Source organism: Mytilus edulis, chromosome 5, assembly GCF_963676685.1.
Source record: "Mytilus edulis chromosome 5, xbMytEdul2.2, whole genome shotgun sequence".
NCBI lineage: Eukaryota > Metazoa > Mollusca > Bivalvia > Mytilida > Mytilidae > Mytilus > Mytilus edulis.
In genome coordinates, this window is record NC_092348.1 from 81032828 (window position 1) to 81048693 (window position 15866).

The 15866-nt window shown below is 32.8% G+C and overlaps 1 protein-coding gene across 1 annotated transcript; it reads right to left on the reverse strand.

Annotated features, from left to right (window-relative positions):
- Positions 1-1124: 1124 nt before the first annotated feature.
- On the reverse strand, positions 1125-14308 carry LOC139524560 (uncharacterized protein MCAP_0864-like). Its single transcript, XM_071319415.1, has 5 exons — positions 14131-14308; positions 12595-13484; positions 11530-11696; positions 10265-10589; positions 1125-2764 (listed from the first exon to the last, which is right to left on the reverse strand). The coding sequence occupies exons 1-5, from the start codon at positions 14190-14192 to the stop codon at positions 2571-2573; spliced, it is 1638 nt and encodes a 545-aa protein (XP_071175516.1). The 5' UTR covers positions 14193-14308; the 3' UTR covers positions 1125-2570.
- Positions 14309-15866: the final 1558 nt, after the last annotated feature.

Consider the following 15866-nt stretch of genomic DNA (forward strand, 5'->3'; position numbering starts at 1 on the left):
TTTGTCAGCACTTTGGTGTTGACATGAATATCAATAACATGGTGGATTGTTTTTGATAAATTTACTATTTGCAAAAGTATGAATTATTCTAAGGATTTACTTATCCCATTCATAGATAACCGTAGTCGTATTAAGCACAACGTTTTGGAATTTTGAGCCATCAATGCTCTTGAACTTTATAATTGTTTGGCTTTCTGACTGTGTTATCTGAGCATCAATAATGAGTCTTATGTATATGAAACGCGCGTCTTGCGTATTAAATCATAAGCCTGGTACTTTTGATAACTATTAGCATGTCTAAATGTATTATTGTATTGTTATTTGTATATTTCTTTGTCCTGAATGTTCTTGCATGGATTTGTACTGTAGTCCTATCGTGTAATGATGTTCGTTTTGCGTTTTATTTAACATTGCTACAAAAGTGCGAGGTTTGGCTTGCAACAAAACCTGGTTCAACTGACCATTTTTTCTTAGAATGTCCTGTACCAAATCAGATAATTGGCAGTTGTTATCGTTTAGTTCGTTTTTGTGTGTGTTACATTGCTGTTTGATTTTTTTATGCACTTCAGTGCTTCTGTTGTATCGTTTTTTTTTCTCTTATAGTTGATGTGTTTCCCTCGGTTTTAGTTTGTAACCCGGATTTGTTTTCTCTCAATCGATTGATGACTTTCGGACAGCGGTATACCACTGTTGCGTTTATTCATCAAACAAAGCATGCAATTATGTAATAATTTAATTTGTGTAACATACGAATTATTTTGTTTATTATAGATAGAAATGAAAACTCTTGACACACAAAACAAAATGTCAATATTTTTTTACAATTATTACATGGGAATAAAACATAAAACAATGTCAAACTGCTTGTTTTTCAATGAGAGGCAGATTTGTGTTAGTAGCACTCACTCATTGAACAAATTTAGAGATTGTCTGAAAAGCTCTTAGTTTGAGGTATTTACATTCAATTCTTTCCTTTTTGAAAGAGTTGTGGTTCAATACCAAATCTTTAAATGTGATTTACAAAGGTAGAAAACGAGTTTTGCTTTTCTTCCCGTGTTCCTGTCCGTCATTTCGCTCAAACATACAGAGAAATCTTTATCTTGGATGGATTTGTCTTTATTCTTAGTTTTGTTGAATATCCCTTTAACTGTTTTGGTTTTGTACATAATCGCTTTCAAATATGTGGCTTTGCGCGTTCCTGGTGAACGTAAATCCACATAAGATTCAAACGCATGAACTTAATGATTTTATTTCATTTTTTTTTGTGTGGAAATATTGGAACTCTTGTTTTAAGTCTTTTCTAAGGCCTCTATATTAGAAAGTATCACTATGTTAGCTACTAAATCTATAAAATGTAAACACTCTGAAATATAGTTCCCTATAACTCTCATTTCTGTGTACATATGCACCTATAAACATTTTGGGTTATATCTTTAGAGCAGTTCATTTAAGTAAGTATGTCTTTAGTTTTGTCAACTGCATGGATAGTTATACAATTTTAATTTGGTAAGAGTAATGATACACTGTCGTCAACTACTGTTTGATACATGCTCACTTCAGGTGTAACTATTTCAAACTGGTTGAAGATATCCCGCTTATATTAAGTTCGTTGAACTTTTTCGAAGAAACATTTAATAACAAATTATTGATATTTGAGACCAAATAAACTCATCATAATAAATAGGATTGACATTTTCTACATGCGCCAGACGCATGTTTCGTCTACAAAAGAATCATCAGTGACGTTCGAATAAAAAAAGGTTAAAAAGGCCAAATAAAGTGCAAGTTTGAAGAGCATTGAGGACCTACAACAACTAAGAACTTTCTGACGAAAATAGTTACACATTTAAACCATATCAAGGCAAACAACATGGGCTCGTGAATCTGTATTGTAATAACCAGAGCTGTTGTACATTTACAAGAGTTAACTATAAAGTCAAGGTTAACTAAAAACGTTAAGTTGAGTTGTATTTACAAGGACATACAATACTAGTACCTAGTCATCTATGATGTATGAAACATGTTAAATGAGGATTTTGCTGACAATTAGCCTGAATAAATAAATGAGTTATATAACTCAGACCAACGGATTCCAACAAATGCGAGAAAAATATTATCCATTGCATGTCATGAAACAGTTACATTACCAAATTAGAATTGAAGCATCATGACCAGCATGCTCGGGTGACATTTATTTGTTCAGAAAAAAATAAAACTTATATACATTAAAGCTAAACAATACAAATCAATAAAAGCAATGGTTATAACATTATATTATGTGAACAGAAACACATTTCCTATCAATTAAAGGGACAAAAATAAAAAATAAAGTAATTTGAAGAAAAATTAGAATTAAACAAGTACAAACTTCTAAACAAACACTACACTTTTAATTTTAAGTTTTGAGTAGTTTTATGATGCACAAATCTAGGATGAAATATATTCTTTTTAAATTGTTTTAAATGTTTTACCTTGTACATCTTTAATATTACTTGATTGCACATTTATATTATAACAAGTGAGACAAAGACGAACAAAACAGGAACACTGATAAAGACCATTCTCTGTCTTTAGGCAATAGCCTGAGCTACTTTCTCTCGCTGTGTGATGGTGAACTTCTCATAGCATGTTATAACTCGGTTTCTCTGCTCTAGTTGTTTGAGCTCAAAATGTTCGGCTACTGTAGTTAACTGTGGGTTGTATAGACATCCTGCCATTAGTGATTCCGATCCTTCATCACCTACGTATATCACAAACACATCAGCTGAAATATAAATTCAGTTGAATTATGAAAATATGATTAAAGAAGATTTTGGGTATATGTCGATGAGCAGTAGATTAATAACGATATGGGAGTGCACTGAATCAAGGTAGTTTTCTCTTACGATTTAAATTTACAATATCCTTTAACCAAATGCGTGTCAATTACAATTCGATTAACCTACAGTCATTGTTTCCTGATGTTTTTTTTATGGTACAAAAATGACACAATGGGTGTTTCCTTATATAAATAGTAGTTCTATATTTTCAAATGCGATTGTTATCACCAAAGAAGTTGTTCTTATAGCACAGACTTGCAAAAATGGATACATCTGGTAAACAGTAAAAGATCCCGACAAAACATAGTTTAAATCAAGTCCAAGAATAAAACTAACCGCAACGATCTACAAAAGAGGGACGAAAGATACCAAAGGGACAGTCCAACTCATAAATCGAAAATGAACTGACAACGCCATGGCAAAAAAATGAAAAAGACAAACTGACAAATAATAGTACACATGACACAACATAAATAAAGTTTTGTTTTCAACCGACCCTCATTGTCAATTTCTAGATGTAAGTCAATAAAATGAGGCAGACTTAACTGTTTCTGTAGTATTCTTTATCTCTAGTTCGATGGGATATAAAAAGCGTTCAACATAGCCACCAAGTTTTGAATTATTTAGTGAAAGAACATTATCTATATAGCGGAAAGAAAGAAGTTCCTGTATGAAGTCAGCCTCATCATAATAAAGAAACAAGCTTAAGTCGACAAGAACAGGGGCACAATTGGTTCCCATTGGAATACTGACAGTCTGTTGAAAAACACGTCCTTCAAACGTAACAAATATGTTGTTAATAAGGAAATCAAGCATCTTGATAATGTCAGTTGCAGAGATATTTTTAATTAAATCAGAGTGATTCTTTACAAAGTAGGATTTATCCCTCCCCAAGACAATATAATTGTATCTATGTTCGCCATTCTTTGTTGTGAAACAAAGAAAACACCAACACTTTCAATTTGTCTTTTAGTTTGGAATGGGGAATAATTAGAATAGGCAGTTTTACAATAACGTTGAAGCCCGGCTTTGATTGCTGATAAAAAAGATGTTAATAATTTAGAAAGAGGTTTCGTGAAGTACTTGGAAGATTGATTGATTGTTGGTTGCTTAACGTCTAGTGGCTGTACTTGGAAGACCCAGCAACATTTCGTTGTGTGTAAGGACACTCATGTAGTTTAGGTATCCAATACAGGGATGGAAGATCCAGTTCTTCATCTTTGGTTGAAATTCCAAAGGAACATAGAACAGAACAAATATGAGAGAAACCATAAAACGACTACCACTAAAGTACAAGGCTCATGAATTGAGGAAGGCAGAACTAGATTGTTAGGGTGCTAAGTGCTCCACCAGACATATGACTAGCGAACGTTGTGGTATGAAAGATTAACATAAGAACATCTTTTTAGACCAGGTTGAAAAGGAAACTGAACGTTTTCAGTTGCCGTTCTTTACACAGAAAGCCTTACATCATGAATATTACTCGAAATGCATCGACATAGAAAATACAAACGTTCAGTTGATACACGAATGGGGTTGAAGTCAGATGTTGGATGAAGATATTCCCGATGTTTCGAATTCTGATTCAAAATCCAATATTTGAAAATGAGTCTACTGGACAATGGAGTGAACGTACTAGAACAGCATATAACCAATTTAGAAATAATGAGTTAAAGAACATCGACTGATCGAGCAAATTATAAGAAGAAACACGTGATGTGTCGAGTAATCCTAAAAGTTCGAGAAGTCAAGTTTACATGAAATGTCAAGAAAAGCGGATGACTCTATGCCTTGGCTGTATTTGGCGAAACTTTTAGTAGTTTTGATGTTCGTTGCTCTACAACTTCGTACTTTATTTGGCCTGTTTTACTTTTTTGGAATCGAGCGTCACTGATGAGTCTTTTGTAGACGAGGCGTGCGTCTGGCGTAAATACAATTTGAATCCTGTTATCTATGATGCGTTTATTTGCAACCACTGTGTCGATGCCACTGCTGCTGATGTTTTGATTCCCAGTAGGTATCAAAACGTCAGCACTACTCTGATTACATGAATCATCATTGATATGGTCATATTAGACATGTTCACCATAAGCCGTAACCGAAACTGAATCCGAAACCGAAACCGATACCGAAACCAAAAAAAAAGGAGTGAGGTAAATAATAAATGTTTATAATGTTAAACTAACTCATCCCTTTAACTCCATTATATTGTTTTAAATTTGAATACACTAGATGGAGTATTACTTCAATTCAACAATTTACATGCATCTATCTCACAGAGGAAAAAAAACTTCCTTTAGAAGCTAATTCTTTACCCTTCGAAGTCATTTGAACGCTTTGCTCCCGTTATCAAATTCATGTTGAAATATAAATTCAACCTGGTGAATTCGATATCTAACTTTGTTGAAAGATCTTTGTGACTGTTCGTGTCAAAACAAATTGTTTGATTCTGTAACAAGTGTCGGATATATTCCATTAAATGTTATTAAAGCTATATTGAAAATGTATAAAATATGATGTGCAGTATAAATGCTTATATTTATTTTTATAATATATATTCGATTTTCAAAATAATATTGAGACAAAGATAACAATATATATTGGTTTCACAGAAAAATAATGTTTAATTGATGCTGTTAGCCTCACGAGAACGAACAACATATATAAATGATGTTTATATTTTAATAGTTTCCCAATTCATTTGGACCCCGATTATTACCTAATGAAAGTTTAAACCCATATCAAGAAAATGACATTTACCAGTAATGTATAAGACATGAAATCAATTTCTTCAGGATTACCGGTAAAACAGTATATAGTTTATAATTATATTTGATACGCATGCGAGGGCTAAACAGAATAAGACCGAGGAATAAAGAAGCGATTCTTAAAAGCTGACACTTTCAAACTATCTATGAAATTTGGCAAATTCTTGATCAAGCTTTCCGATCAACGATAACATGGCTTCAGCTAAAGAATGGGAATCTATATAGCTATGAAAGGTGATTGGCCAGAATTTGATGACGCAGTTGGATCTATTGATGACCCCCCCCCCCCCCTTTATAGAACAAATCGTCCAACCAAAAGCTTGGCGTTGTTTTATACTGGAAATCGTCATATACACTGTATTCATACACAAGTCATGATAGACACAGAAAGAAACTAGAGGCTCTCAAGAGCCTGTGTCGCTCACCTTGGTCTATGTGAATATTAAACAATGGACACAGATAAATTCATGACATAATTGTGTTTTGGTGATGGAGATGTGTTTGTAGATCTTACTTTACTGAACATTCTTCTTGCTACAATTATCTCTATCTATAATGAACTTGGCCCAGTAATTACAGTGGAAAATATTTTCTAAAAATTTACAAAAATTTATAAAAAATGCTAACAATTAACTATAAAGGGCAATAACTCCTTACGGGTCACATTTTTTAAACTAGATACCCTAATGATGATTGTGGCCAAGTTTGGTTTAATTTGGCCCAGTAGTTTCAGAGGAGAAGATTTTTGTAAAAGATTTCTAAGATTTACGAAAAAATGGTTGAAATTTGACTATAAAGGGCAATAACTCCTAAAGGGATCAACTGACCATTTCGTTCGTGTTGACGTATTTGTTAATCTTACTTTGCTGAACATTATTGCTGTTTACAGTTTATCTCTATTTATAATACCCCTATGTTCTATTTTCAGCCATGGCGGCCATCTTGGTTGGTTGGACGGGTCACGCCACACATTTTTTTAAACTACATACCCCAAAGATGATTGTGGCCAAGTTTGGATTATTTGGTCCAGTAGTTTAAGAGGAGAAGATTTTTGTAAAAGATTTCTAAGAATTACGAAAAATGGTTAAAAATTGACTATAAAGGTCAATAACTCCTAAAGAGGTCAACTGACCATTTTGGTCATGTTGACTTATTTGTAAATTTAACTTTGCTGAACATTATTGCTGTTTACAGTTTATCGATATCTATAATAATATTCAAGATAATAACCAAAAACAGCAAAAATTCCCTACAATTACCAATTCAGGGGCAGCAACCCAACAACGGGTTGTCGAATTCATCTGAAAATTTGAGGGCAGAAAGATCTTGACCTGAGAAACAATTTTACCCCATGTCAGATTTGCTCTAAATGCTTTGGTTTTTGAGTTATAAGCCAAAAACTGCATTTTACCCCTATGTTCTATTTTCAGCCATGGCGGCCATCTTGGTTGGTTGGACGGGTCACGCCACACATTTTTTTAAACTACATACCCCAAAGATGATTGTGGCCAAGTTTGGATTATTTGGTCCAGTAGTTTAAGAGGAGAAGATTTTTGTAAAGGATTTCTAAGATTTACGAAAAATGGTTAAAAATTGACTATAAAGGTCAATAACTCCTAAAGGGGTCAACTGACCATTTTGGTCATGTTGACTTATTTGTAAATTTAACTTTGCTGAACATTATTGCTGTTTACAGTTTATCGATATCTATAATAATATTCAAGATAATAACCAAAAACAGCAAAAATTCCCTACAATTACCAATTCAGGGGCAGCAACCCAACAACAGGTTGTCGGATTCATCTGAAAACTTGAGGGCAGAAAGATCTTGACCTGATAAACAATTTTACCCCATGTCAGATTTGCTCTAAATGCTTTGGTTTTTGAGTTATAAGCCAAAAACTGCATTTTACCCCTTTGTTCTATTGTTAGCCATGATGGCCATCTTGGTTGGTTGGCCGGGTCACGCCACACATTTTTTTAAACTAGATACCCCAAAGATGATTGTGGCCAAGTTTGGATTAATTTGGCCCAGTAGTTTCAGAGGAGAAGATTTTTGTAAAAGTTAACGACGACGGACGACGGACGCCAAGTGATGGGAAAAGCATGTGAGCTAAAAAAAAAGGTACATCAAAACTGTTTTCCTAGGTCCAAACAATGACACCGATGACTAACAGATTGAAGGATGTGAACGGTTCATACGATATATTTTGTTACTTATTTAGCTATACCATTTATCCATCTGAACATCCAAATGCAACACCATATACTATTAGGCAGCTACGCAATCAAAATGCAATTATTCACGATCAACGCAAATGTGCAAATGAAAAGATTCGTACAAGAAGAGTTTATGTAGAAAGACGAATGATAGTTTATACATATATGTTCTCTTTATAGAATTAGTCGGAACGATATTGCACTTATTGTAGATCTATGTGGAGCTCTTTCCCCACGACGAAACCTGCTACGTGATTAATATACATCATAAATATATTGTATCAACATCTTAAAATGTCAGTTTATATTTAATCTATGAGTTTGACTCTTCCTCTGGTATCTTTCGCCCTTATTTTATATATATTTGAATTAGTGTATTTGATAATGGTTGTTTTTAACTTAATCTTTTGATAGATTTCTGTGAATTAATGAATTGAAGTAATACTCTAGCTAGTGTATTCAATTTTCATACACTAAAATGGAGTAAAGGATTGAGTTAATTAACATTACAAACATTTACCATTTACCTCACTACTATTTTTGGTTTCTATATCGGTTTCGGTTTCGGATTTGGTTTCGATATCGGCTTATGGTGAGTATGTCTATTTGTAGATTGACTATTTACCGGGATTTGAATATTTATAATTCTTATGCTTTTTACCTCGGGATTGGATGGCCGTGGCTGTATTTGGCGACACTTTTCGGAGTTTTGGTCTTCGGTGCTCTTCAACTTCGTACTTTATTTGGCCTTTTTACATTTTTGGAATTCAGCGTCACTGGTGAGTCTTTGTAGACGGGGCGCGAGACTGGCGTAAATACAAAATTTGAATCCTGGTATCTATGATGAGTTTATTTACCGACACACTGTATAACTCAATTCTAACATAACTACCATATTTTGCATCTAAAAACTTCACAAGTTTATGGTAGAATCCTTTATTTCTGGAGCTTAATGCAGTAGTTGTCATTAATTTTCTGAATGTTTTTTATTTGATGGCGACCAATATGTCCCGTCTGTCTTATATACCTATATGGAGCTATTTTCTTTCAGAACGACAGGTCATTCTTTTTCAGAATCAACCCGGACGATACCAAGTTTCAATTAAATATGTTCAAAGGCATAAAATAATGACCTGTGTGAGGTCATTATTTTCCTTGATAAAAATGCAATTTATAATTTACTTCAAAATTTTATTCGTCTGATAGTTTTTTGTTGCCGATTTGGAAATGTATTTTTTAAAGTTCAATCGATGATAGATGTATTTTAATTTTAGAAACAAATAACATGAAGTTTTGTTACTTGTTAATTTATCGATACAATAAAGAAAAACCTTAAAATATGCATTATCTATAACATAACTGCATTCCGGTCCCATTTCACGACGATGCCAATTTAAGAGCGGAATATGCCTACCCTAAGGGCACACAGGAGATCAGGCTATTTAAAGTGAGGCCCGTTTAGCACTGTCTTTAGATTTCAATGTTGTAATTTGTGTACTTTTGTTTCTCTGTTGAGCATTTTCTTCTTTTATTCATGACGTTGTCAGTTTATTTTTTTGACTAATTAGTTCGTATGTACCTTTGTTTTGGGGTCAAAAAGAAAAATCTTACTGTACAAAATTAATCCTTGATTCTTCAAAGTTCAGTTTAGCCATAATTAAAAGGAGTATATAACAGCAATAGAGAGACATAAACACTAGAATAAAACTGTTAAGATTTCAGGCGGAATTTATACTGTTGAGATAGTGTTAAGACATATTTAAGACTCAGGAATGGGTCAAGACATATTCAGACATTATTTAGAATGTCAAGAATATGTCAAGACTGATCGAGACAAATTTAAGACAGTCAAGAATTGATCGAGACTGATCCATACTCTTATAAGATAATACAGGAAGTGTCGAGAAATATTTAGACAATGTTCATACTGTCAAGACACTGGTCAACAAAATCAAGAACCTTATTAGACAAATTCATACCATATCAAGATTTGTTTTTAAATTATTCAGACAAATTAAGAATGTCGAGCAAAAATACATTCAAATTCAGACAAAAACTGGTCTTTTCAGACTTTTTGACTTTTGTAGTGCAAGCTTCAGTAACCATGTAACCTCAAGTTTCCAAAATATTTTACAGAAGCACCAAATTTAAAACATGAGGGCTCTTTAAACTACCCAAGATATATGTTTATGACCTAGAAATGTTTTACTGCAATGAGATGAAAGAATTAGGTACCTTCAACTGTCAAATTCAAGGGAATATTGTTTTAGACCTTGTTTCGTATGTAACAGGATGTGACGTACTATGATTTGGTGGTATTACACCTAAAATGTCTTTGCAAAACTTCATATTTTAATTCTCTCTAACTGACATACGCATCAAAATGTCGGACAGTATATCTATTATACGATATATGATGGTACGCCCTAATGAACATTCTATCACGATAAAACCTACCTCCCATTTTACGGCAGGCCTGTACGGTTAATAATTTAATATCTTCTTCATCTTCACCTGGGGTCTCTAAAATAACATCTTTCTGGTTGTGGTCAACAAACACCAATATAACTTTACAGTGAGGTATTTTCAACACACTTTTATCGTTGGTGACCACGAAATCTGCTTCGTCCATTTTTTTAATCCTCAGTCGACCCTCAACACTTGGTCTGGTGATTCTTCTATGTTTATTGTGTGTTTCTTGACTGAAACTTATAACACAGAACTTGTTTTCCAGTTCTTCTGGTTGTCTTCTCTTTATTTGTTCAACAATACTTAGGGACTCCTGAAAATGATATTTTTGACTATTATGGCTCTTAGCTTGAAAAGTCTAGCTTCTGATTTGATACCATAAGAATGGGTCGTAATGGGGGTACCTTCGAATAAGGATAAAAATTATTTGCAAAATGAAGTTAACGTTAATTTTGGTGAATGACGATAAAATATACACTTTCTTTTCTTTTTTCGTGTTAGACGAATGATGTTATTTTTTTCCGAACATACTGGTAACGATAATCATTTGACACTGAAATTAAAGGGTTAAAGTTATAATTCCCTTATAATCAGAATCAGGGCCAAATGATAGATCGGACAAAGTTTAATCACAATTGGCCCAGTGGTTTTACAATAGAAAGTTATATATAATTTTTGCATTAAAAAGACAAAACATGCAGGCCTATTGAAATAAAAGACTGTTGGCAGGAGAGGCAAAATGATATACAAAAATGAACATTTTAGTAAGACGTCAATTACCACTGAACTAGTACACCTGTTTGTTTAGGGGCCAGCTGAAGCACGCCTTACGGTTGCAGGATTTTCGAGCTATATTGATCAATACCTTTTGGTGGTCTTCGGCGGTTTTCTACTCTTTGGTCGGGTTGTTGTCACTTTGAAACATTACATTCTCAATTTTAACCTTGCATAATACGCATATCTGATCCATCCCCATCCACATTCAATCATTCAAATATGAAATACATTGTGACATATATCAATTCTCTTGGTACAGCAAGGCCAGCTGCATTTGGCTTACATTCGTCTGTTATCATTTTTGCACAATTCAGCGGATGTTATTCTTCTCATGGGCGCATCCAGAACTTTTCATAGGGGACCTAAATGAACCAATTCCAGTCATGCTTCAGTGATTCTCTGTATGATCAACCAAAAATCCCCCCCCCCCGAAATTTACCTTTGCTTCTTATTAGAAAAAAATAAAGTGTACTTACATACTGCAAAGATGGCTTATCCTTGTTTTCTGTTAGATATCTTATTTTCTTTTCAATATCATCAATTTTGTGCTTTCTGCTATATAACAGACCCCCACATATTGACAAAACAGTGATAACAAAAGCAACAGTTGTTCTCTGTACCAGTACCCATTTGTCTTCTATATCTAAAACAAAGTGTACCCATAAATCAAAATTCACATTTGTATGAACTATCATGAAAGACGTTATACTACTAATTTTAACATACTGCAAGGGTTGTTTATCCTTGTTTTCTGTCTATTCCATGTCCTTCTGTTATAAAACTGATTACCCTGTACGGTGAAAACAACCAGAACAAAAACAACAGTCATTTTCTGTACCAGTAACAATTTTTCTCCGATATTTAATAAAAAAGATACGATGTAAATAATTTCGAATTAAATCTTCTGCATTGTTAAACAGACACAACATTATAACTTATTCATATATTTGTTTTGAAACTTCTCTTTCACCGGGTTGAAGGCAAATAAAGGTAACAGTATCCCGTTTTTCAAAAGTCAATAATTGATTCAGAGAAAGCAAATCCGGGTAACAAACTGAATCCGAAGGAAACATATCAACTATTAATGTAAGAGGAAAACAACGAAACAACAGAAACACTGAGGTGCAAAAAACATCGACAATGCGACATACATAGAAACGAACTATTAGATGAAAACTACTATATTCTTGACTTGGTACAGGACAATTAAAGAAAATTGGTGGGTTAAACCTTGTATGTGGCTAGCCGAACCTCGGGCTTTATGACAATGTTAAATATCCGCTAACTTGACAACATTACATGACAGGAACACAGTACAAATAAATGCAAAAAAAAATCAGGACAGAGAAATACAAAAGTAAATAATATAATAGTACATTTCGACATGTTAACCACAGAATTACAAACAATACCATAAATAATTACGGACAGTACACAAAACCAGCATAATATAATTACGAACTATGCAAAATCCTCCTCTCAAATGAATAGTAAATTAGGTGAATTCAAACATACATGCGACTTAGAATTACGGTACTTACCTGTACTCAGAATTTCTGTAGTTTTGTTTAACATGTGTAATCTGTCGGGTATTTTTGTGATCTCTTCACCATGGGTTTTTACTTCTTTTATTACAGAACCGACTGATTGATCTGTTTTATCTAATTTCACTCCTATTTTCAATATTTCTTTATGTTGTACAGTTTCCACTAATACCTTTAAGTTGGCTGACATCATACATTCTGTACTTAAGCGAGCATCAATGGTAGAAACATTCTGATAAATTGTTTTCACATCTTTTTTAATCATTTTATAAAAACTGTTTACGTTTGCATCATTATCAAAAACATAATTTTGAGTAAAGTTTTTTAACTGAATCAATTCTTTATAGTTATCGTGCATCTTTTGACTAAACCTGTTGTTTTCTTGTTGTAAAAATGATGAATCTTTGTTAAATTTTTTCATCTGCATATTCACATTTCTAAGTCTTTCAGTATTGCCATTGAGATCATCTTTTAAAGTGAGACATTGTTCAATAGATATTTTTACTGTATTCATTTCTTCTTTAATTGTCCCAATAATAATATCTTGATCTGTTATCACAGTTTCTAGCTTTTTAACCACGCTATCTAACTCAGACTTTTTCTTGCTCAACACTTCTTTCATTTTTGTTTCAAAATCAATTCCTATTGATCCAACCGACAGAATAAGTTCACTTATTTTTTTACTGGCAACTGTCATTCTTTCTTCATTTCTTTTAATTCTTTTTATCGATACTGTACAACTTTCTGTCTTCCTTACAAGATTAGAAATTTTTACATTGGATTCTGTCTCTAACTGATTTACTTTTGCAAGCAAACTTTGAGTTCTGGACTGTAAAGTTGCAACTTTTGTATACAATGATAAATTGAAAATAAGGATCCCCAATATTCTGAAATGAAACAAATGATTGTGTAAGTATGCTTGCAGGAAAAAAATTAAATCACAAAAATACTGAAATTCGAAAAAAATTCAAAACGGACATAAAAAAGTCCCTAATCAAATGGCAAACTCAAAAGCCCAATCACATCACACTAATGGATAACAACTATCAGATTTCTCACTTGGTACAGGCATTTTCTTATGTAGAAAAATGTGGATTGAACCTTGTTTTATACCTAGCTAAAGCTCCCACTTGTATGATAGTCACCATACTCGCGTTTTATTTAAACCACTACAAAGGAAAACCCTTGTTAAAACAAAATATCAAAAGTTTGCTTCCGTTCTAAATCTCAACATTGTGTTACATTTTGGTGGTGTGTTTCTATTGTGTCATAGTTCTCCTCTTATAATTGATGTGTTTTCCTCAGTTTTAGTTTGTAACCCAGATTTGGTTTTTTTTTTCTCAATCGATTGATGAATTTCGAACAGCGGTATACTACTGTTTCCTTTATTTTCGAATGAAATCTGAAGAACATCTTTTTTTTCACAGATATCTTTCACTAATAGTTGTCACCCTTATTTTTAACTTCCTTATGCAAATTATATGTTTTTTGATTAACAATCTGTACGAAATAATAAAACAAAAATATATATACCCCAACAACAGAATTATTAATAAAGACAGTTGTCTGTAAACATAATGATTCTCTGAGGTCATTCTTGAATAGTGGCTTGACTGATCGGTTTGCCTCTGTGTCAGCTAATTTTGTGTCCTCTGTTTTATCTTCTCCGCAAACTGTTGTGCACGGGTTCTGCTATTTTTGGAGTATTTCTAAAATAAAAGACATACTATCATTCGCAAAACAGTCGTAAAGAACGTGCAATGTTCTTTGATTTTTCCATATCGAACTCACAGATAATAACTGAAGACCTTGAGATGACTTCCTAAACAAAGAACAGATCTGCATTTTAAAGGTATTCTTCCTTTACTAAGCAGAGTTCAGAACGACTGACAAACAAAAGTTACCCAAAAGTGTATATTCCTAAATATATTTAAAAAAAATACACAGTTAAAATATTTTGTATTTATCATAGTGTGCATAAAACATTGCTGATAAAAGTTAAAGAAATGTATATTGATATTTACAGAATAACTGTCTAAATACAGCATGTCATACAATGTAGAAGACAGCTGACCAGCTGAGATCATTACCTGTGTTCGATGGTAGCTTAATCTTTAGTGTTCTACGTGGTGAGTTGTAAACTAGCAGTTTTCTTTTAATCTTTTTCAATCTTTTTACCATTAGGGTTTTTTTTTCGTTTTTTTTTTTACTTATGATTTTGAATAATACTTTGGTATCCTGGCATCTTTTACTATAAACCATAGTCATAATGCCTAAAATGGGAGCCACTTTAAAAACGTTAAAAAAGATATCTAAGAATGTTCAGTACTATTACAATTTGAAGATTAGATAAAATATCTTTCATTTTAAGTTTAAAAGGGGGTATGACAATCATGAATAGACACATATATTCTATATTGTAAGACTCACCCGCAAATTTAGAACTAATTAACATTTAATTTGTTAAAAAATATTGTATATTTTTAAGGTTCAAAATGTGAAATTCTTCAAGTAGCTTAAAAGTGATTAAAACTCACGAATGTCGCCAGCTGTTATCTTACATGTTTGTTATGTCGTGTTTAATGGTTTTTATCATTAAATGATATCGTGTAAATTGTAGACCTTTAAGTGTCTTTAGTTAAAGGTTATATCTTGACCTCTTGAGGTCATTCATTTAATGATTTTAATATTTTTGGTTAAGATGGGATCGACATATATGCGTTATGAAATGTATTCTTTTGTTTTAGGAATGACTGCAATACTAATATTGCTTATATCTGCGAAGAAATAACATCATACACGTAGTGCACACTGTATAATCCGCACAATGTGTCATTTAAAAGAAGAGTGCACTATATTTGTTAGGTTATTTAAAGCATTACTTGTTGGGTTCGTGTTGCTAAGTCTTCAGTTTTCTATGTTTTGTCTTATGTACTATTGTCTGTTTGTCTTTTTTCTTTTTGTATTTGATTGCATGTGCATATTAAATTTATTTCAAGAAAACACAATGCAAAAGACATTCAAACTATTATTTTTAACTAATAATTCTTACATCATTTGCATATCTATAAATACTTGAATTGGATTGGTCAATTCGAATTTTGCTGTTGGTTTACACTTCGATAAACCATGTTTCCGAAACTACTTTCGTAATCTATTCATGCGCGATACACATTCTTGCGGGGATACTGGGATTTTCAGCAAATTGCGATTATAAAACAATTGCTTAACAGTTGTTTCTATTCTAATGCATATATAACCCAAAAAAA

Excerpts from the sequence above, each read along its gene's own strand:
- LOC139524560 (XM_071319415.1), bottom strand. The coding sequence starts at position 14,192 with ATGACCTCAGAGAATCATTATGTTTACAGACAACTGTCTTTATTAATA. Across the intron at positions 13,485-14,130 it reads TTAATAATTCTGTTGTTGGG|AATATTGGGGATCCTTATTT; the intron begins GTATATATATTT and ends GTTTCATTTCAG. Across the intron at positions 11,697-12,594 it reads TACAGAAATTCTGAGTACAG|ATATAGAAGACAAATGGGTA; the intron begins GTAAGTACCGTA and ends ACTTTGTTTTAG.